The sequence below is a fragment of the Polypterus senegalus genome, chromosome 14 (genome assembly GCF_016835505.1).
Source record: "Polypterus senegalus isolate Bchr_013 chromosome 14, ASM1683550v1, whole genome shotgun sequence".
In the NCBI taxonomy this organism is placed as follows: Eukaryota; Metazoa; Chordata; class Cladistia; order Polypteriformes; family Polypteridae; genus Polypterus; species Polypterus senegalus.
The window spans coordinates 23,356,895-23,381,894 of NC_053167.1; the positions used below are offsets into that span (position 1 = coordinate 23,356,895).

General features: G+C 38.1%; 1 protein-coding gene across 2 annotated transcripts in view; it reads right to left on the reverse strand.

Moving 5' to 3' along the window:
• Positions 1-25,000, reverse strand: part of mtss1 (MTSS I-BAR domain containing 1) — a 228,949-nt gene that overhangs the window by 131,594 nt on the left and 72,355 nt on the right. For both annotated transcript variants that reach the window (XM_039735777.1, XM_039735776.1), the window contains exon 4: positions 4,057-4,141. In XM_039735777.1, coding sequence (XP_039591711.1) covers positions 4,057-4,141 — 85 coding nt within the window. The remainder of the gene's footprint in view (positions 1-4,056; positions 4,142-25,000) is intronic.

Consider the following 25,000-nt stretch of genomic DNA (forward strand, 5'->3'; position numbering starts at 1 on the left):
ACCCAAGTGCTTCATAAATCCAACAAAACCTTTGACAGAAACCACTATTGCATGGTATTATCCTGGCAAATAAATTTTACACTCTTTAAAAAATGTCATACGTTACTTATGATTAACATGTTTGTTGTGAATATTTGTTTAATCTGTACTTGAATGATGTCTTAGACCAGAGCTGCCAAAATGCTGACTTAAAACAATGCTAAGACTGTTAAATATCACCGCAAACAAATGGCAAATGACAGCTGATTTGCTCTCTTAAAAACAATGGAAGGTGCCTACCACACACCAGCTTTGCTTTCGTTATTTTTATGGGTGTTAAGTTTTGAATTCTATAGCTGTTACAATGCTTACAACACTCTTTTAGCTGAAGATCCAGCATACACTTAACTAACCCAGGTACAACTTCAGCCACAGCTGAATATTGTCTCAATGTCCATATTCTTACACTTTTCAATTCATGGTGTGGTGCAATGAGCGACAGAAAAATGAGAGCAGCAAAAAAGGTGAGTAAAGGTTTGATAAACCGTTAACAAAAGTAACTGTCCTGCTACTGGTGTTTTTGGCCAATATCTTTTAATTTAATCAATCAGAACCAGCAAATATATTTAAATATGTGTGAGAAAGTGGGCATTTGTACAAAAAAAAAAAAAAAGCTATAACATGAAAACGCTGTAAAAATAATGCAATGGGAAGCATTTATTAATCAATAAGCGCCATAGAAAATGCACTGAATAGAAATAAAAAGAAATGAATTGAAAATTGAACAGAAAATTAAATATTTGGTGTGATAATTCTTAACAACAAATCTCTTTGGTCTACTGTACTGTGCTCTAATTTATTAAAGGTTCTTGTATGGTTGTTTATTCTAGGCTTCTTGAAGAACATGCCAAAGTTCCACTGTAGTCTTTGATTGTATTATTTCATTTCTGTCCCTACAAGTAATCCAGTCTGGCATGATAAGGCTGAGACCAGATGTCTCTGAGGGCCATACCATTTGCTGCAAAAGTCCCTGTTCCTTTTTTTAATGCAGACATTTTTTCTAAGATTTAGACTGTGTATTTGGGAAGTTGGTACTGATCAGGCACCTCTGTGATGGTACTGCCAGACAGATTAAGAATATGCAAGTACTTCTCAGCAATGACAGGACCATCAATTTTGAATAAATTACCAACGATTTTTGGAAATGAAGTTCCAAATCTAGAGGGAACTTTCATCACACTTCACTGCTGCCTGAATCCATTCATTCATGTACTGCTATCCAGCCCTTTGGTGGACAACTACTTGCGCTGTTAACAGCCATCCATCCATCCATTATCCATTATCCAACCTAACTACATTTCTAATTTTCAATTAAAAGTACAGACCACCTTGCTTCTAATTTTCTACACCCAGTCCTTGTGTTTTCATGTATAGATGAGGGCTTTGGATTTATTTCCCCCTCTAATTAATGGCTTTTCTCATTTGCTACACTCACTTTCCATTGCTGACAAAGGTTTCTGGACCTCAGTCTTGCCTGTTTGTTGTGTTGTAAAAAATCTTGCACAGCACATCTGGAAACACCCAAATGCCATAAAATTGCTGCTTGGAATATATCCTGATGACACAGGATGAACTCTTTGTGCCCTGTCACTAAGCCATGGCATAAAAATGCAGGTTAAACAGCCATATCTACTGTAACCAACTTTTTAGCACTGTGGTCTTTGTCCAGTTTTATTCCCTCTGCACAGCTGTTCCTGTTTCAGTTACATATTATGTCATTGATCATTAGCACCTCTTTGTTATTTTAGCAACAGGGTTGTATGGCTACAAAGGTCTCTCTCGTTTTTGTAACTAGAAAGTGGTCTATTACTGTGTTAGTTTCTTAATTTAAGGAATACTAAAAATAGTCTTTTCTACTTACACAGTAATTCAGAAGACATAAAATAACCATCTAAGATAAATTTTTGTAAATAACCTAAAGTGCCTAAGGCTTTTTGCACAGTACTGTGTACTTATTGAATATATATTAACACACACACATATAGTTATATGTTAAAAAATATGTACAAGTGTAATAATTATACACACACTAATATACGTATGCAACAAGGTTTAGTGTTTAAGGCTTTGGACTTCAAACCCTGAGGTTGTGGGTTCAAATTCCACTACAATTCCGCTACTGTCTGACCATGAGCAAGTCACTTCACCTGCCTCTGCTCCAAATGGAAAAACAAAAGAAATGTAAAAAAAAAACATATTTATACATACATACATTTACACACATATGCCTGTATAAAAAAAATTGAACAGGTGTTCCTAATAATCCTTTAAGTGAGTGTATATATCCATCCATCCATTTTCTAACCCGCTGAATCCAAATACAGGGTCACGGGCGTCTGCCGGAGCCAATCCCAGCTAACACAGGGCACAAGGCAGGAACCAATCCTGGGCAGGGTGCCAACCCACCTTGAGTGTATATATTTGACCAAAAATAATTAAATGTCATGTAATGTGTTTTTTGTTGCTATTTCCTTCCTGATTTATTTCTGTTTCATCATCTCAATTTTATCAAGTGAAAACAATTTAAGGTGTATTTCACGTTGTGTGTCCTGTGTCACTGAAACTAATGAAGAAATTAATAAATAAAAATATTCACCAAAATTTATGTAATGACATTTCATTATTTAGGTACACATTATTTTGTTATGTATTTTTTATCCAAAATACTCCTCCATATTTTACAGGAAATGCTAAGAATAAGTACTAAATTAAGGATAAAGATTTTAGCATTTGAATACTATAACTCTAGATTTCAGTTTTATTTATTCATGTGTCCCTTAGTTTAAAATACAATACAATAAAAATCAAGCCTTGAAACCTTCCGAATTTTTATTCATTCTCTGTCACTGTAACTAAACTAAAATAACCTATTAAAAGAGATAAAGCATTATTAACTTGTACAGCTATAATTTTGTGACGATTATTTTTGGCCATATCACCCAACTTCTATGAGGGGCTCCCAGCTTAATATATAGCAAGCCACATATCTACTAAATGTGGCAAAACCAACATCCACACGAGTGAAGCTTGACAGTACCAAGAATTGGTGTCAGGTGGTATACACAAAAACGTTAAATATCATTTTAAAAAGAAATCCATTTAGTATAAATGGAAATCTTTGTAGTATATTAATATATCTACATTAATGTCAATTTTCTAGTAAATTAACAATCTTTATAAGACTGTAGTACTGAAAAAGAATCCAATTTTGGGATCACAGGTCAATGCATAAGAGATTTGCTTGCTTATCGCCCCTTTGCCTGCTCAGCAAACACAAGCATTTAAAAATGGATACAATTTGCACAGTATAAAAAGTCTATGGTAAGGTGGCTCAGCACCCCCAACTCCACTACTCCCAGATATATAGGCAAAATAGAGACACCTGTGTTTCCAGACTCAAACATGAACAGCTGCAACCTATTTCATCTTTAGATGGCAGTGAATGACATGCCTTGTGCTGGAACATACCACACAGTTAACAGAGACAACTGTTGCCTCATTCCCTCTAGCAGTTGACATGCACATTTAAAGCATTTAAAGAATATCCAAACTCCCAAATGGTTGCCCTGAAGATTATGACTCCCTATCTGACTAGACATGTAGGTATGCTGCAACAGAAGTTAAGATGCCATGGATATGCGCCACCTCCTCAAAGCACTGGTATCTTAACCATAGTTTTGAGGATATCTGAAAAATGTTCAAAGCTTGCTCTGGGGTCCAAAATAATGTTTTGATTTTCAGAAGCTTTATTACAGAACTTCTGTCTACAATTTTGCTGCCAGATGTGAAACAGACATGAATTGCAAGGCTGTATTATAAGATCTTTTTTTTTTTTTAATTTTATTAATTTTATTGTAATCATTCCATACAAATAAATCATTTTTTTACAAAAAAAAACAAATAGGATGAAAACAACTTAACCCCCACTTAACCCCCACCCCTTAAAGTCATTTATAGATGCCTTACAGATACACTGAAATAATCCTATGAACTTCGATAAAGTTGGTGTTTACTCACCTTGTGAAAAGCTTCAGTTTAGATTCTATGCTTCGATGCCTCATGCACATTCGAGTTAGAGCTGAACCAATTTCTTTTGTTGCCCCTATATAAATAAAAGAAATGCACAAGTGAGCAAGTGTTCAAAATCACAACATGTGATGCAAATAATACAATCATCAGTTGAAATAAGAGTAGGATTGGGAATGATTATTACTGGCTGAGAAAGTAATAAAAAAAAAATCATATATTTGTTATGCTTTTTATCACTAAAACTACTGAATGAAACAGCTGATTAGATCCTATTACTCCTACCCCACTGGAATACTGCACCAAGCAAGAAGAACATGTTTTATTGTTCCATTTTGTGAGCCTCTGCCCAAAACAAAGCTTACTGTGTTTAAATTCCGGTTGATCCTTCAGCTGTGATGCTGCAGAAACAGAACTCTACAGTCCTTAAGCTCTATCCTTCATACACTGCACTGAAAAAATCTCATGAAAAGTATCTCAGATTTCAGTCAAAGGTTATACTCTGTATCTAGATTCAGAAAGGATAATTATCAGCCAGAGCATTAATAGTTGCAAGGGTTTTCAGCTTCAAGCACTTAAGTTTGCATGCAGCGGCAAATACTTCAGTTTCAGTGGAAATTGTAATATTAAAAAACTATAGCAGCCACTGGGAATCCTGCAAGCATTTCATATGTCAATGCATTAGATAAGAAGGAATTTTCAGTACAGACAGTAGTCACGTCACGTCTTGCTACGTGATAACAACTAGACAAATGGAAAACAGTTTTGTAAACACTCAAACAAAACAACAGACGTGCAAGATAGTTTTGAGTGTACTTAGTCCTCCCACTCCCACTAATACAAGGAGATGTGACTGAGGATATTTATGTAATGTCTAGTGGGACAGCTGAAAAATGTAAATATTTGATGCTGCTGTGTCAGAAACCACAACATTTAACCAGAATAACATTTATAGACGTAAACCAACTTCAATTGCCATCCAACTCTAAACTTCATAGATCACCTTCCTGACTTCTTTAATAAGGATCAATCCAGTCAGGTCAGTTTGGGTAGGATGCACTAGATGGCAACCCCCCAGACACACATGCTGTGTAGTCCCACCCCCACACATTACCATCTATCTGACACAGCCAGGTGTTATGTGGGTGTCCCCTTGGCCTGGTCCAGCCACTCGGGTCCTCAACAAATCACCCTCTGGGAATTGTGCCACAAGGCCATAATTATGAAACTGACACTCCCTCACAGTGCAGGTCATGTGTCTCATTTGAGACACTTTGAGCAAATGCTCGTTCGACACAAAGTCAAACCAGCGGTACTCAAGGATTCACCGAAGACGCACTGTACCGAAGGAGTCCAGTCTTTGTTTCAGGTCACAGGATAGCATCCATGTTTCATTACCATAACAACAAAAGAGAAAGCACCAGGACTCTAAAGATCTGGAACTTCATCCTTTTGCAAGATACTGGGAGTGCCACACACTACTTTCCAGCGACATCACGACAATCCTTCATACTCAATCCAATTCATATACTGACTTCACAGGAAGAGTCACAAGAGACATGAATGTCGCGGCTGGGGTAAGTAAACCTCTCAACAAGGTTGACATTCTCTCTGCAGACAGAGACACTACCGATGGCTGTGCCCAACAGGTCATCAAAAGGCCTGAATCTTGATTTTTACCCAGGACACTCGGAGGCCCAGACACTCAACACTCCTTACTCAGTCTCTCGAGAGCGCTGATCAGAACCTCCAGTTACTCTGTGAAGATCGGAGCATTAATTGGCAAAGTCAAGATCAGTGAATCTTTCTTCACCAGTAGATGCCCCACAGCTTCTGGACCTCACGACCCTGCCCAACACCCAGTCCATAGGCACTGAAGAGAGTAGGAGCAAGAACACACTCCTGACAAACCCCAGAATCAACTAGGAAAAACACAAGAGTTACTGCCTCAACTCTGCACAGCAAAAACAGTACCAGTGTACAGGCCGGCCATGATATTCAGCAACTTTGGGGGATCCCACAAAGTCTCAAAGTCCCACGGCCACAGGGCAGCTCAATCAAATGAGTGAAACTCTTTACAAAAAACAACAAAGGCTGCAAAGAAACTCTGCCGATATTTGCGTTTGCAATCCATGAGAACACTCAGTACCAGGATGCGGTCAATGGTAGACTTCTTAGGGCCAATTTATACTTCACGCTGAGAACGTGTACGCGCCCGCATCATGGCTGCCACGCATTCCCAACGTTCATTTCACATGTCCTCTGAGCAGGTCCTCAGAAATTAGCGTGCGCGAGTTGCAGTACCAGCAAAAGTCGGGGGACGCAGTGTGCTAAAAGTCGGAACGTGACGTCAGTGTCTCTGTTTACTATCTACATGTGACAGAAAGCCTCTATGCAGATTCTACGGGATGAATGCTTCGATGTGGTGAAGCAAAATGCCGACATACAGATGTATTCGTGGTGCTTTTATATCCAAGCGTTGCATATTCCCAAACGTAATGACACGATACATTTTAAAAGTCTCACATACAATCTTTTGTGCCGTCTATTTTTTTATTTTTGCAACTTAACCGCAGCAACATAATGTATAGCTGTGAATTTCCCCTTGGGATTAATAAAGTATCTATCTATTATATTTGAGCCACTGAGAAAAAAATAAAGGACATGGTGAAAACATGTATTTTGTGATTAAAGTGGAAATTTCGGCTATAATCTCGAAATGCCCACTTTAACCTCGTAGTTTACTTTATCATTAATGTAAACCATCGTAAACGTCATCCCAGTTTTTAATCGCTACAAGCTTCTTGGACCTGACAGAAGCGGCAAGCAGCAATAGATCACCACACAAAACAAATTAAATGTATGATATTCCAACTCTCTGCACATTTAGAATCTTTAGATTTGTACTTGATACCACTTTCATGATGAAATGCATTTAAGTGTGTATGTTACATTTTACATATAATTTCGTTTAAATAATGAATACTGTTAATAATTACACACATGGGGGTGTCACGGTGGTGGAGCGATAGCACTGCTCTCTCGCAGGGAGTTATGTTGCTGGTATTTCCTGCTTGTATTCCACACTGTGCTCCGGTTTCCTTCCAAAGATATGCAGATTTGGGCCGCCAAAATGACGCTAGTGTATGCGAGTGCTTGTATTCACCTTGCGATGAGCTGCGGCCTCTTCAAGGGACTGTTTCTCACTCGTGCCCAATGCTTGCTGGAATGGACACATCCCTGGATTGATGGATTTAATCAATAAACATCCTTTTCAGAGATATTGCGGTAAAGTGTCATCAGAATTTAATGAGTGTTCTAGGTAATTCACAACACAGAGAAGCCGAACCTGTTCTCACCGTGATATCTCGCACTGCCACCTGGTGGATTCCTCCAGATTCACGTAAAGTACGCACGCAAGTATGAACACTACAACACTTGCGTAGAAGGAGCGTCCGCTGCAGCATGCGTCGCGTCGCGTGAAGTATATTGGATGACAAATTGGACTGGACTGCCAATACTGATGCTCTATGTAAGAAAGCTCAGAGCAGAATATACTTTCTGAGAAGGTTGGCATCCTTCAACATCTGCAGTAAGATGCTGCAGATGTTCTACCAGACGGTTGTGGCGAGTGCCCTCTTCTACGCGGTGGTGTGCTGGGGTGGCAGCATAAAGATGAAAGACGCCTCACGCCTGGACAAACTTGGTAAGAAGGCAGGCTCCATTGTAGGATTAAAGTTGGACAGTTTAACATCTGTGGCAGAGCGACAGGCACTAAGCAAACTCCTGTCAATCATGAAGAATCCACTGCATCCACTTAACAGTGTCATCTCCAGGCAGAGGAGTAGCTTCAGTGACAGACTTTTGTCACTGTCCTGTTCCACTGACAGACTAAAGAGATCGTTCCTCCCCCACACTATGCGACTCTTCAATTCCACCCGGGGGAGTAAATGTGGACATTAATTTTATTTTAATTCTTTTCATTTTTGTTACTATTTAATTTAATATTCTTTCTTTGTATCAGTATACTGCTGCTGGATTATGTGAATTTCCCCTTGGGATTAATAAAGTATCTATCTATCTATCTATCTACAACTCCGGCCTTAGGTGTAAAGCCACACTGCTCCGGTCGCTAGTAGGTGAGCAAGTGATCAAAGATCCTATTGAGGATGGCCCTGGCAAGGACCTTACCTGGCACTGACAGCAGTGTTATACCCCTGTAGTGGCCACAATACAGGCAATTCCCCTTCCCTTTCCAGATATTAATTACAAGTCCTGTTTTCCAGTCACCTGGGATGACGCCTGTCTTCCAAATAGAAGCAAACATTTCTTCTTGCAATGCACGGAGGACTTCCTTACCACCAGCCTGGGGAAGTTCACCCTGGATACCACGAATCCCTGCAGCTAGTTCACCAACTGTGCAATCTCAGTAAGACCGGAAGATCAACCTCAAAAACCATGGACACAGAGATGTTCAACGTACTAGCCAGAGGATCAGCTTTAAACAGCTGCTTAAAGCAGCCAGCCCAGTGGGTCACAACTGTAATGTCATTCATAAGGACCGTTCCACCACCAGCCCTGACTGCAACTCTCCGAGGTACAGATTCAGATGTGTGCAATACTTCATTTCCTCTGTAAGCACAACCTGGGTCATTACACTATAGATGGTGTGTCACTTACTCATAGATTTATCTAACAAATGCCTCCTTATCTGCCCTAAGAGCCCTCACAACAGTTCTTCTCAGTTCCCAGTACAGATCAAGGTTGCCATCAAGCCATGCACTGTGACTCCTATCAATGATATCCAGGGTGCCTTGCGAAATGTTACACCCCCTTCTGGAAACACTGGCAACACCAACACAACCCTCAGCATCCTTATGGGTCTTGTTATGGAAGCTCACCCACATCACATTAAAATCAGCAGTCACACCCAAGTCTTCATGCAAACTCATTAGAAACAGCCTGGCCCAGCCACATTTTCCTAGTAGGTGGTAGCCTACTGCACCTAAGTTGATTCACATCAGCAACAAGTCAGAATTCACAATCTGGGCACTTCTGTAGACCTTGCAGTGTCTGCCCAGAAAGATGTCATCAGTCTCCTTCACCACACCACCAGTATTGGAGTACCAAGTCCAACGATGCAATTCAGGGCACTGGAACTAAGATCCAGCCATCCATACCCCCTGACCTTTTGCAAAGTCAATGAACGTGGAGCCACTTTCACCATGGTCACCAGACCCATGCGGGCCAACACAATTCTCATAGCCAGCTCTTTCAGTGCCAGCGGTCACAGGCACCCATCAACCACAGAGCAAAGTTTCAAATAAAATGTCTCCATCAAGACATCACTCTCCATGATCAATGCATACACTGAGACAACAGAAAAGGCACCCACAGAGTGCCTTAAACTGAGTCTCATAATACTCTTGCTGAAAGGAGCAATATCGGACACCACTGGAAGGAACCGATCTGCAATAGCTACTCCCAGAATATGACAGCCATCAGAGCGACCACACCAATAAAAGGAGTACCCATCTACAGAGATCTGGCCAGTCCCAGGTCCGCACACTTCAGAAACTGCCACCACTGAAATGTGTAGTTTACAAAGCTCCTCTGACAGTACAAGAAAATGATCAATTAGCTTTTAATTTGCTTGTTGAGCCTCTCTAGAAGTGATGTTACCAGCCCAGTACACAACAGCATAGACAAACACATTGGCTATCACAGATTTAGGAAGATGTGAAGGATGTCACTTCCAACACTAAAGTAACACAGTCTCCTAAGGAAAAGGGCCTGCTCTGGCCATTCTTACATAGTTCCTCTTTTTTCTGAGACCAGTCCAACCTGTCATTAATGTGGATCCACAAGCACATGTAGGACCTCTACTTTAACTCCTTGAATAGAGACCAGACACAGAGGCTCTTTGGTGCAGCGAAAGTCAATAACTAGTTCATTCATTTTGGTTATATTAAGAAGCAGACAGTTCTCTTTCCACCAAAAAAACTTCAGTACCTGATTCCTACAACTCTATGTCATCTTCTTTATCAATACACCCCACAAGTGAATAATCATCTAAGAATTTAAGCAAGTGACATGACCTCATGTTATATTTGTAATCAGAGGTGTGCAGAGTGTTTTTTACAGAGAAAAGGGGACAGCACTGTTCCTTGTTGTATTCCAGTGTCACTCACATCAGTATCAGAAACACAGTCCCCTAGTCTCATTTGCATAATATAGTTACTAAATATTTATTAGTCAAACTTTTCAAGTTTTTTTTTTTTTAAATAATCAGCAGCAGCCAGGGGCTGGTATCGCCTTGCATTTTACATACAGATTACGATATTATTCTGAAGTCATCATAAACTGAGAATATACAATATGACATATTTTAGCAACTAATAAAAAGTGCTATTTAGGCCATTGGAGTTTGTACCACAGACAAGCCCATAATCAGCCACACATTTATTATTCTTAAAGCCAAGTCACACCCAGTAAGATTCTTTATGGACTGCCTAAAGTTTTGGGACGGATACACACTGAAATGTCTAACATTGTCTGAACATGAAGCAACTGACTCCTTGATTGTGCCTGAGGCATAAGCAAACTGGTAACATGGTAGAAATGATTTGTCATGCAAACATGTTTATACCTGTTAAAAGATATTTTATCAGCTTAATAAGCAAACTCCACTAAAGGATGCATATCTTCAAAATTTACAGAGTTTAATTCATTGCTACTAACACATAAGACACACCCAGAGTGAAACTGTTCTTACCAATAAGTATATTGCTTAACCACCCTAAGATCCCACTAGAGAAAAAAAAAAAAGTAAAATATAGCATTTATAACAACAATATTGTCTCTGCTGAACACAGTGCCAAGTAACTGCTTCTATTCTACTGCTAGTTTACTTTCTTTTGAACCGTATACTCTGTAAATCTAGGTGTCCTGAACCTCACCACAAACTCATCCTCCTTGAAAATACTGCTAACACCCAACTATGACTGAAATTCAACACCACAAAAGTGCAGTGGTTAGTGCCACTGTCACACACCTCCAGGATAATGGATTTGCATTTCAGCCTACACACTGCCTGTGCACATTATAAAAGTCCTCTCCATGCCACCATGCTTCAGTACTCTCCAGTTTATCTAAAGAATCTATAGATATGTATTATGTTAATTGGTGACTGGTACTGGACAGGAATGAATCGGCTCCCTGCAACCCTAAACGTCTGGTTAAGTAGGTTGAGCAAAAGGATAAATGCCAATATTCATTAAAAGATGCAAAGTAGGCTTGGGCAAATTTCTCGTCAGCTTCACAACACCCAGTACTAGAATAATAGTGATGTGCTTTTGTCTGGGGTTTCTTTGGTTACAGCATTCCAAAACTAAATGGAATATTTCCTGTGTTTATTAAATGATAAATTTAATATTCGATCAACAGTATCTGTGATTTGATAAAAGATATGGTGTTTCCTTTATTGTTTCCATGGTTTAAAGTTTGCTATGCTGCATAGGGGCAGAATGAATCAGAAATAAAGGAAGTCCTTTTTTTACCCCTGACAACTATCCTGTTCCATGTATTCTGTACCACAATGAAAATGGAAGATATTACAATTATAAAATATCTACACTCTTATAGCATGCAACTGCTTCAAGGTTTGATACCGCACACTCAGAAAACACAAAAGTCGTTCCCAGCTGGGAGATGTAACATAGCCAATGATACAATATACCACTCCGTTTAACACATTCCGGTTACCACAAGAGTTTATGAAGAAAATGACACTGTGGGGCGGCAGAAATATTTACATTGCGGATCAGGTCATTGCCACTGCCAGGCTGTGAATGAAAAACTCACGGGGCAGCATCTGTTCAGGAATACACTGTCCTACTCAGCTTTGGAAGTAAGAGTATCAGTGTGACAAATTCTCAATTTTTTAAGTGACTTAAGCACAGGAAAGGCACTATATAAATAAAATGTATTATTACGATTATTAATAAGCAAGGTTATTACTTTCACATCAAGCATGTAAAGTTTCACAAAATAAGCCAAATTAAAAATCAGGCAATAAAGTCCAAAAAAACAAATTTGGAGAATGTATAATGTTACATTGTTTGCAAAATATCTGCAGATACACTTAAAGTGTGCAAGATGACCACCAAAGAAAGAAACTGATAAACCCAATTAGAACTAGCAGTGGCCATGCACTGCTTCATTGTGCTTCCATGTATGTTAAAGGAAGCATTTTTCGACGGAATGAAAGCGGGCACTTTGGAAACATTGAGGCAGTTGTGAAAACGATTACATTAGTAATATTATTTGGATAATTGCTGACTTATATTTTAGTTTGTCTCAAATTCACTTTGTGATTGGAATGTGCTTTGCAAAATGAATAATAAATTATAAGAATATAACACTTGACAAGTGCTATTCACACTTTTACTTTTATTTGACAAAATAAGTGATTTTGATGAAATTTGGCCTTTAATTCATATTACAGCATCTCCAAACTAAAAAAATAAATGTCCTCAAACTCTGCTTATCTTTATAGCGTACTTGAGATTTTCAAATAGTTCAACCATATTTTTAGAATTTGAAAAAAAACAAAACTGTGTTTGCACAACAGATGCCATCTAAATGCGAAAATAAAAGTAATCGAAAAACCTTGTTACTGGTGCAACTCCACAATGTACTGCTTTATTAAACACACTATGTTTATCAATAAATGACATCAACTTACTTTGCACATAAAATATAACCTTTCTATCTAAAGGCAATAAATTAAGAAATTGAATGGGTTCTTTATAGTCAATAGAACGGCAAATACCCCTATTCATTCAAATTAGATGATTTTAAGGTTGTTAATTAATCTTTCTTGTATCTGAGGCGAGAGAGGAAAAACCAAGAAGACATGAGGGTAGTTCACAAACTTCACATCAATAGCATTTGAACCAATATTAAAACCCATGACTCTGGAGCTGAGAGAGATGAGTGGTAAAATGTAACAGCAAATTAAACCAGTTTGCCCAGAACTTTAACATTGCTACCAGGTCTAATATTGGGGAATGAATCAATAACCTTCATCTTTCGATTGTAACCGTTTCATAATTAGGCTATATTATTTTCCCTGCAGGGTATTTATATTTCTAAAAGCGTAGGATTTCTACCAGTACCTTAATGCATTTAATGAAGTCACTTCCTTTTCCTTTGTTTGAAATGCATTTAACATTTATCATTCTTGGTTTCCTGCAGTGTTTCCTTTCATTAAGCCAAAGGATCCAGCTGATTAAAATTTTCAGTTAAAATGAAGAAAACAAGAACAGCCATATTTATTCTTCTCAGAATTTATAAACAGAACTGCTTTTGAACAAACTAGTAGTTTTTCCCCCAAATACTAAAGTAAATTAAAAAAAATTAAATGGAAAAGACCTATAAATAGGCCACCTCCTGGTACAATGTCAAGCATATTTTAAAATCAAGTCTTAAATTCAAGTTTTTAACGATTGTGGCATACATTCATTTGACCAAGACACATTAAATGGTAAAATAAAATTCTCCCCAGTCACTTAAAAGTTGTTTCTCATTTTCTTAACTTGTCAAAAGTCTAAAAACTAACCAGCAGCCATATCACCCTGTAGCCCTAGACTGTTTGCCCACGGAAGCAAAGCAGGGTTGAGCCTGGTCAGTACCTGAATGGGAGACCTTCTGGGAAAAACTAGGTTGCTGCTGGAAGAGGTGTTAGTGAGGCCAGCAGGGGGTGCTCACCCTGTGGTCTGTGTGGGTCCTAATGCCCCAGTATAGTGATGGGGACGCTATACTGTTAAAAAAAAAAAAGCACCGTCTTTCGGATGAGACATTAAACCGAGGTCCTGACTCTCTGTGGTCATTAAAAATCCCAGGATGTCTTTCGGAAAGAGTAGGGGTTACCCGCATCCTGGCCAGATTTGCCCATTGGCCTCTGACCGCCATGGCCTCCTAATCATCCCCATACACTGATTGGCTTCATCACTCTGTCTCCTCTCCACCAGTAAGCTGGTGTGTGGTGGGCGTTCTGGCGCACTATGGCTGCCGTCGCATCATCCAGGTGGATGCTGCACACTGGTGGTGGTTGAGGAGATCCCCCCCCTTGTATGTAAAGCGCTTTGAGTGCCTTGAAAAGCGCTATATAAATGTAATAAATTATTAATTATTATTATTAAAATATGTACACAAATTCAGAAGAAATACCTTCCATGGTCCAGGTGCATATTTATGACAGACGTACTTTTTTGAGAGAGATGGATGTGATGAAAATAAGAAGAGTAGGTGAAATTTTTAATGTAAACAGCAGCTCATATAAAGTGCTATACAGGCATAATATTACAAATAATTGAGTAAAATAAAAATTTCAAAGTTACTGTAAAATTATTTTTCAGCTAAAATATATCTGAAATGCAAATATCCGATATGTGAAAATAAAAATTACAAAGTGTCTATAGTTTCTTTCTAATAATCCTAATACTACAAAGTAATGGCCTATAGCAATTAGATGTGAGCAGTGGTGAATCACAGCTAAACAATGGGCTCCTGCAACTAATCAACAAACAAAATTATCCACTGAAAGCTGTCTATTTGTTCTTTTCAGATCTGATCACCTCATTGTGTTTAATAACAGAAAATAAAAATTAGTTTCAAAAACTTAAGATTGGTATCTCAAAATTGAATAGATACACAGTGTCTATGTATTTCACTGTTTTGTACTTTGACTGAAGAAAAAAGGAAAAAAAAACTATGGCTAGAAAAAAAGAACAAAAAAATCTTGAGTTACAAAACTGGAAAACTATGTGTGATGTAGTTACTAAATATGCCTAATTTCCAAGCAGTTATTCCCACCTTCTACAGCACAGGCATTTGTCATTCACAGGCAATAATTTACATTTTCTAAAACCTGTAAATGGTCCTCTTTTTTTCTCTCCATTTCTGTTTCCCTCATCTTTGATCTGTTGCCACTGCTTATCAGTAAATTCTGGCTCATATAGGCAAGGTTCAGAAACAAGTTTAATTATTTTTACATTCTGACATACTGATGGTAAAAATTGAAATTCTATGTATTAAAAAAGTATAACCCGAGTTTTCAAATCACTAACAAAATACAGGTGCAACTGTGTCACTCAAGATTTTAGCAACAAGTAAAACACCTAGGAACAAAAGGTTATCATGTAAAGAGAGATGAACTGCAGTGAAGGGAATGACAGACTGCTTTAAAAAACAGGTTTGTAATAATTCAGCTAGTTTCCGTAGTTAAATGAATGTAAGCCACAAATGTAAAAAAACTGACTTAAAAAACACCCAACTTATGACTTAAGGATTTTTCCTTTAAATGAATTTACTATGAAGGCAATTTTTCGAACTTATGCTAAATTGCTAACTGCTACTCATGGCTTTGAGTGGAGAATTACCAAACTTAAACTAATTCTTTAAAAGCACAAATCTTCAATTCAATTAAATGCATTGTGTTATACAGCCCCACTACCCATGACACTGGTGGTGTACACAGGTTGTCTTGCACAAACTGTATTTTTATATCTCGTCGCAAATTTCAAGTTTGAGGAATGTATGGAAAACAAACCCTTACTGCATGTCTGTAATTAATGGTTGAATTTGGTAGATGTTTTTGATGACTGGCTAAAATATCTAACCTCATCATCATCATAAATTTCTACACTGACTCTAGGTCATTTGCATCTAGGATTTGTTAGTATTTGGTTCCAATTTATTCTGCATTCCACTCACACAAGGTTTCCCACCAATGGCTACAAGAAATGTGTTTAGAATTTTATTTTATTTTTGCTTCAAATACTTCACTTTTTCCCCTCAAAGTAACAGCAATCCATACCAATCTGTTCCAAAAAGGTTTCTGGCTTATCTAAGCAATGTTTAAAATACTTAGGTCACTGTGTTGACACAATAGAAAATGTTTCTTGTAACAGCTCCTCCTTGCACATAACCTTTGTACTGTGAACCACCACACTAATTTCCACTTAATATTTCTTAAAGGATAAGCTGGATAGTTTTCAAGTCAAAATTATTTCTTTACAATCATGGAATATATTTATTTGGCACATGGAATCTCATTATAAAGTGAAGCATATTTTAAACATTTTATAAAATAACTAACCTGCCCTTATGTTTTTATAATGGAGCTAATGGATGCCTAGGTCCCACTGTGAAAGAAAGCCTTAAAGCTTACTGAAAATGTCCACCAAGAAAGAACAAAAGGTGTCGGTTTAAGGAAATGTCCCTTTCATGTTTCCAAGGCATGCCTGTGACAACAAAAGTGGAAAAAATAAATTTAAATCAGAGTTTTGGTACTATTTCTAGAGTTAAAACACAGGTTACCTTCTTGCAGCAAGTGTGGTGAGTGGAGTTGCAACAGCCCCATACCTTCTTCACCAAGCTATATTCTGTTTAATATCCTACTTTTGTTTGTACAATAGTTTCTTCAGTAATTATGTTCTGCCATGGCTTGTAATAATAGACAGATGCACACACAATTGAGAATTTTTTTTTTCCCCTAAAGGGAACCTACTTTTCACCAGTTACATTTTGTGTCATTTTAAAACAGCCAACAGAGTAACATCCACCACAAGTGGCAGAATAGCAAAATGAGCATGAGTTACATTGTACTTTGTACAATACATTTTAACTGATTACACGGCATTCTACTTTTTAATAAGGGCCATAGATTTTTGAAACAGCCAGGCCACCTACATGTCAAACTTTTCATGGCATGTCTTTAGTATGCACAATTCATAAAAAAAGTAACCAGAAAATGAAAAGGGCAGTGTGTGCAGATTAGAGGGGTATAATCCAATTATTGAATGTTTTAATGCAGGATAAGTCACTCATATGACAAGAGATAAACTGAGAGCAACATTTCTGAGTGACACCCACTGATACCAATCAATCCATAAATACTTGGAGGGGAACATGCAAATTCCATGCAGATCCAGGTGCTGTGAAGAGGAATGACAACTCTGCACAACTACTCTGTCAATGCTAAAAACATGTGTACTGATCATGGTGGATGTTGACTTTTGTCAAAAAGGGGGATTGACGGTGGTAATCAACTGTAAACAGTAATAAAATCCACCGTTATGTTTTAGTTGGACTCTTTTTGCTAGAAGTAAAGTTAACTTCATTAGTTTGACCGAGATTCATTGTGCTTGTGTGAGTAGCAAGGAGCAAACAGCAAAAATGGCATCAAAATCTGGCAAGGGATCAAAGCAAATGCATAAAGCAAAATACTCAGTGGAGGATGTTTTTCATATTATCAATGACTCTGACTTTGTAGGACTCAGATTTTGTTACAAATGATCAAAAACAAATGTAAAGCACCAGCATCAGCTGATCAGTCCCCAGCTGATCATGGTGCTGAACATTTTCACATAGTTGCTAAGCCTATGGCAACGTTCGCCCGGGAGGACCACCATTTAAAATGACAAGAGGTACAAACCAGGAATTGTAATGCACTACGACTGCTGCTGCCTCTGTCCTGCAAAGACAGCATGGAAGCCAGCTTGGTACGCATTCCTGATGAACTTTTTGCCACGGCATGCAGCAACATATGTTTTATATTGATTTCTGTGTCAAACCATTGCTGTGTGTACCTTTTAGAAAAGTGGCCTATTTGGGAAAACATATTCAGCCCTCAAAGAGTTAAATAAACTTCAAACTGATTATACTTACAGTAGGTGAATTAGCATTACTACACTGGTCCTAGTGTGTTTGAGTTCATCCTGCAATGAAGTAGTGCCCTGTCCAGGATTATTCTTGCCTTGTGTCTGATGCTTGCTGGGATAGTCTCAGCTGCCCAGTTACCCTGCACTGGATAAGCAGGTTAGGAAGCTGGACAGATCGACGGATGGATGCCTATAACCTTTGTTCAGCTGCTGTCTCTTGAATGCATGCTATGTGTATGCTCATAACTCTCACTAAAAGAACACGTGTGTAGCATTAGTACAGCAGCAGCAGACGGTACTTTTGCAAAATAAGGAAACAAGCGTCTGTATAGCTAAAGAATATAAGCAATCTTAAGTACAACTGCTTTCAGTTATTATCATTTAGTCCAGAAAACAGAGACAACAATTTATAACTCGGGTATCAACATTCAATGACAATAATGATGCTTGGGAATGACTTTCCAAAGCAAATTCTAATCCCTAGCTCAGAAGGGGTAGACAAGCAGCCAAGGGAAGCACACAGCCAGTCTTCTTTAACAATGGCTCACAACAATTTTTTTTACTTTTTATCCATTCTTAAAAATACATGGATACACCATTTTGTAATAGGTGTATAATCTCAAGTCTCAGATCAAAACTCGATAATATTTATATTATATATTATTATATTATATATTATATTATATATATATATTATAAAAAAGAAAATGGATGTTACTTGGGAAGTTTTACAGCTTTTCTCACAATGGGACTCCTGTATCCATAAGTTTAAGTGTTTTTTTTTTTTGTTTTTTTTTATATAAAATATGCTTCACTTTAAAACAGAAATTCATATGGTAAATTGATAAACAGAATGATTTGAAAAAATAACTGACTTAGCAAATGTGTCCTTCAAAGTTCTATTTTTCTGGGTGTCCCAAACCTTGCCCAAGCATCAACAGTTTGTCTTAGCTTCCATATCTTAATATTTCTTACAGTGGAAGCAATAAGCTAAAAGTATTCGGACAACTTTACAGCTTTTTTTGTTTCATACAGAATTTGTTTTTGGTTATTTTACATATCTTCTGGTATAACCTCCTGGGAGAGGGTCACTATATTCAGTTTCAGCATTGTTCTAGGCAGGCATAATTTAAGTCCTAATTAATATAAAGTTTTGAAGCTTAAAAAAAAAAAATTAAGGAATCATCCAGTTTCATTTCTTTCAGGCTGTTAAATTCAGTACATCAATAATAAATGTGCTTTAATTCTACCAAACTGTCATACTCGCATTTAAACAGAAAAAGATGGATAGATGTATAGAGCCAAAAGAAAGTTCAGTGAAGGATTAAGAAAGGATGAAGTTCAGACATCCTTCGAATGAAACCTTATTGAAATTAAACTTGAAAACCCTTGCACATTTAGATCAAACAGGAAAACAACACAGTAGTGTTTTCCTGTCTTATTCTTCCAAACATAGGAAAAGAGCACACCCCACCCCAACCTCTATCTCTTATATATTTAACATTGCCCCTCCTCAAACTAATCTGGCAAGTGAAGCAATGAAAACTGTACAGCAAACATCTGCAATATAAAGAGCAGCTACTGTAACAAGACCAGCACAAGAGAGTATGTGAGGTGTCCCGAAACATTTTCTTGCTATTTCCTGAGGATCATCTACATGGCCATATGTATTGAGGTGCTGAAATTATCCCGAAAAGCAGAAGAAAGATGAAGCTAATGTGATAGCTTGCTGCCATTGTTTATCTCTTATTTGCTGTGTGCCACATCTTAAGTTATTTCTTACCAACACATTGATACACAGTGCCTTTTACGTCAGCATGCATTTGCTTCAATAAATGAAAGCAAGCCCAAATAATTGTGCATTTGTCAGTTATTTCTCCTTGAATTTTCATACATGTATATTGCTAACTTGTCCTCTTTGGACTTGGTAGGCAAAAACTGCTTTAAGCACCACACACGCTCAAAACTAACCAGTTGATGCAAGGACATATCTTTGCTAACAAAATTTTCCTATGGATCTCATGAAGTTAATGTACATTTTTAAAGAACAATTTTACAAACATTCAAAGCTGAAAATGATTCTCTTTCATACTTGCACTATAACAGAGATGTAGTGAATAAAGAGTAAGACAGAATGCATGGTAACTGAAGTTAATGACTTTTAAATTCACTGTTGCTAATTTTATTCTTATTGGAATTCTTAAACTGTGTAATTGTCATTCTTTCCAACAAATTTTCAATAGGTAGAGCACAAAACTGAGTAACAGAGTCAACAGATGCTATAAAGTTAAGGTCATACACACTATGACTACTTTACTCCGGTGTATTTTTAGTAAAATTTTCTCCAATTATACCTGTAACCAAATGTCCAAGACACTGGATGCATTGGCAATGTAAAATGTTTGATAAAACCAAATGCCAGTAAGGTTCCAATAAAACGCTTTCAAATGTAATTCAACAGTATAATAGTATTTCTGTTACATTTTTACAAATGCATCCAAAACACTCTATAGCACATAGGACTTTCAAGTATGGTGTGACCCAACAACCACACACAACAAAACTGTGCACAGTCATAGAACTTTTTTGTGAATTAATTTAAAAAAAAAAAAAGGTGAAACCTCTTATTTGCTTTCTAAAAGTTTCATCCTGCAATCACCCAGAACAAACCTCAGGTCTAAATGGGTTGTCTGAATTAAGTGTTTGTCACAAACTTAAATATGAATTTAAAGTTCACAAGTGATGGACATTTTTTGGATGGGACACAGACTGTGAGGCTGAAGATGTGTCCAGAAAGGCACATCCACCATATTGAAAATAAAATTTAAAAACACAGCATTGTGGGAATTAGTAAGTTTCTCCCCGCCGGGGAAAAATGCAAAATGCTAAAAATGCAATTGTTCTGTACAATTCCCATAAAGTTCTATCTTGTTATAAAATTAAATGAATTATCCTGTTATGCTGAACTGTCTCTGCAAGATTATCTTTAACAATCTTCCATACAAAACCTTCAGCTATGTAGATTCCGTTACTTCAAATCCAATAATTGATATCACTTTATTTAGCTACAAGCTGTGCTACCCACCTGAATATCGGTCTCAAGAATGACATGTATAAACTATTTTACAGTGTTTGTGTAATTGCAAGACACAGAAGCAATACTCGACAATTGTCTTGGCTTGAAAAAAGGTCAGACACCAAAGCATGCCATATTTAGATCACAGATCCTTTACCTTTGTTAGGAAACATGTATCTACTTTAGACACAGCTTTATGCAAATCATGCACAAACAAATTCCTATATATTTTATTTGGATAGGGTCATTTCCCACCCTGAGTCCTCCCCATACATAGAATGCATTCTTTGGAAACATTACCTCCAGTTCAATAAACTCCCAGCCGCCAGCACACAGAACTCCAAATATCAGACTATGTTACTCCCATTGGGTGCTTTTTAATGTGCCTCTCTCTAAGCCCCCCTTCATTAGTTTTGCTCCTGAAATGCTTATGGCACTTTTCTAAATATGTTCTTGAACTGCCCCTTTAACTTTAGGAACTAAACCTACATTGCCAAGTCTGTTTCACCCAATGTGGGCATTACTACTTCCTCCACAATTATTTATCTCCTGCTAAATTACTCTTGTATTTCAATTGCATCCCTCCAACAGAGATTATATTAAGATACCACACTGGCTAAACATGCTCTGGACTCTCACTGGAGGGCATCCAATTCCCTCTCGCAAATTTACTGGAAACGCTTTTTATATATATATATATATATATATATATATATATATATATATATATATATATCTGCTTCGCAACTGAAAGGGCATAGCGGATGTTTGCCGACTGGTAGACCTGGTAGGTAACCACCCATACAATCAGATTGGGACTTACACAACGAATGCAATGAATGTAATTACACCGATCTCCAGGCTGCAAATAAACGAACCACATGCCGTGGCGCAGCGTAAAGGGGCTTCGTCTCTGATGTCCGAGGTTCGATCCCTGCGAGGGGTGCAGAAGAGTGTATACGCCTGATGAGCCAAAATAACTGAAAAGGAGAGGCGGATGTTTGCCGACTAGCAGACCAACCACATGCGTTACCTGGTAGGTAACCACCCATGCAATCAGATCAGGACTACGAATGCTATGAATAAATATATATCTATATATCTGTATAAAATTTCTCTCTCTATATTATATATACAGTGCATCCGGAAAGTATGCACAGCGCATCACTTTTTCCACATTTTGTTATGTTACAGCCTTATTCCAAAAATGGATTAAATTAATTTTTTTCCTTAGAATTCTACACACAATACCCCATTAATGACAACATGAAAAAAATTTACTTGAGGTTCTTGCAAATTTATTAAAAATAAGAAAACTGAGAAATCACATGTACATAAGTATTCACAGCCTTTGCTCAATACTTTGTCGATTAACCTTTGGCAGCAATTACAGCCTCAAGTCTATTTGAATATGATGCCACAAGCTTGGCAGACCTATCCTTGGCCAGTTTCGCCCATTCCTCTTGGCAGCACCTCTCAAGCTCCATCAGGTTGGATGGGAAGCGTTGATGCACAGCCATTTTAAGATCTCTCCAGAGATGTTTAATCGGATTCAAGTCTGGGCTCTGGATGTGCCACTCAAGGACATTCACAGAGTTGTCCTGAAGCCACTAATTTGATATCTTGGCTGTGTGCTTAGGGTCATTGTCCTGCTGAAAGATGAACCGTCGCCCAAGTCGGAGGTCAAGAGTGCTCTGGAGAAGGTTTTCATCCAGGATGTCTCTGTACATTGCTGCAGTCATCTTTCTCTTTATCCTGACTTGTCGCCCAGTTCCTGCCGCTGAAAAACATCCCCACAGCATGATGCTGCCACCACCATGCTTCACTGTAGAGATGGTATTGGTTTGGTGATGAGCGGTGCATCGTTTCCTCCAAACGTGATGTCTGGCATTCACACCAAAGAGTTCAATCTTTGTCTCATCAGACCAGAGAATTTTGTTTCTCATGGTCTGAGAGTCCTTCAGGTGATTTTTGGCAAACTCCAGGTGGGCTGCCATGTGCCTTTTACTGGCTTCCGTCTGGCCACTCTACCATACAGGCCTGATTGGTGGATTGCCGCAGAGATGGTTGTCCTTCTGGAAGGTTCTCCTCTCTCCACAGAGGACATCTGGAGCTCTGACAGAGTGACCATCAGGTTCTTAGTTACCTCCCTAAGGCCCTTCTCCCCCGATCGCTCAGTTTAGATGGCCGGCCAGCTCTAGGAATAGCCTTGGTGGATTCGAACTTCTAATACACTTACGGATGATGGAGGCCACTGTGCTCATTGGGACCTTCAAAGCAGCAGAAATTTTTCTGTAACCTTCCCCAGATTGTCTCTGAGGTCTACAGACAGTTCTGTCAAAACTGTTAACTGTGGTACCATATATATATATTTATATATCTCTATACTAATAAAAGGCAAAGCCCTCCCACCCTCCTTCCCTCACTCTCCAACTTCCCGTGTAGGTAGAAGGCTGAAATTTGGCAGGCTTATTCCTTACAGCTTACTTACAAAAGTTGGGCAGGTTTCAATTCGAAATTCTACGCGTAAGGGTCATAACAGAAAGCTATTTTTCTCCATATAATGTAATGGAGTTGAGTTGGAGATGGCCGTGGGGGGCGGAGTTTCGTGTGATATCATCACGCCTCCTATGTAAGTACGTAGAGAACAAGGAAGAACTCCAAACAGCGATGAGCACAAAACGCCATTTCACAATTGAGAAGGCAGAAAAACATTATGAAGCAAATGATGCATACAAGCATATTCACAAGTACAGCTACTGCGGAAACAAAGCACGCCGTGAACCGTAAGTTTATATTAAATTAAGTTCATAGACAGGCTGCCACTAGCGTTTGCAATTTAGTGCCTGCCCATATCAGGCCATCCATCAGCGGCAAACCAATACAAACACTGCCGGTAAATATTCACGGGTGAAAGACTGTGCTTATGCAGAGGAAGATGAGAGGGTCAGGGTGGTGTTTGGCGCAAACTCATTGAAACTGCGAGAGAAACTTTTAAGTGCCGGGTCTTAGCTGACATTACACGAGATGGCACCAGCACAGCTGGGAACCTTCGATACAAGAACACCAAGCGGCTCACGTGAATTGACGCAGTGCACAGACAAAAAGCAACAGTTCTAAAGAGTGCTGAACAAAAACTGAATTACACAATTGAGAAGGCAGCAAAAAAATATGAAGCGTCTGATACATACAATCATATTCATAAGTGCAGCTACTGCGGAAACAAAGCACACGGTGGAAAAAGTGAATGTCCTGCTAAAGGAAGACAGTGTAAAAAAAAAAACCTGTGCATGCAGTTTGTCACATCTCAGATGTCAGGAAGACGAGCTGTTTATTGATGCAGTAAGAAACTAATCGATGAATGAAACCTCTTATCTTTACAACGATTGACAAACACGAATGTAACTTGAACACAACACATCGCATAAATCGACCCTGATCGAAACAAATAATGATAATCAAATCCTTGATGACAGCAACATTCAATAACACTCACAAAACAATTACTGTATATTGACAATCATGTTACGTTATTTTTAAAATGTTCCCTTTTTTTTTTCATAACTTCTACTTCTAAACTGCGATACGCGGGTATATATATATAAATGTATTTGCACTGATACGAAATAGCTGTGTGTGTATATATGTAGATATGTATGTATATGTATATATGTTTATATATGTGTGTGTATGTATATATATATATATATATATGTATTTGTGTGTATATATGTAGATATATATATATGTATGTATGTATATATGTACAGTATGTGTGTATATTTATGTGTATACGTATGTATAGATATGTATATATATGTTTGTGTGTGTGTGTGTAAATATATCTATACTAATAAAAGGCAAAGCCCACACTCACTCACTCACTGACTCACTCACTCACTGACTCATCACTAATTCTCCAACTTCCCGTGTGGGTGGAAGGCTGAAATTTGGCAGGTTCATTCCTTACAGCTTCCTTACAAAAGTTGGGCAGGTTTTATATCGAAATTCTACGCGTAATGGTCATAACTGGAAGCAGTTTTTCCATTTACTGTAATGGAGATGAGCTTCAACGCCGTGGGGCGGAGTTTCGTGTGACATCATCACGCCTCCCGTAATCACGCAGTACATA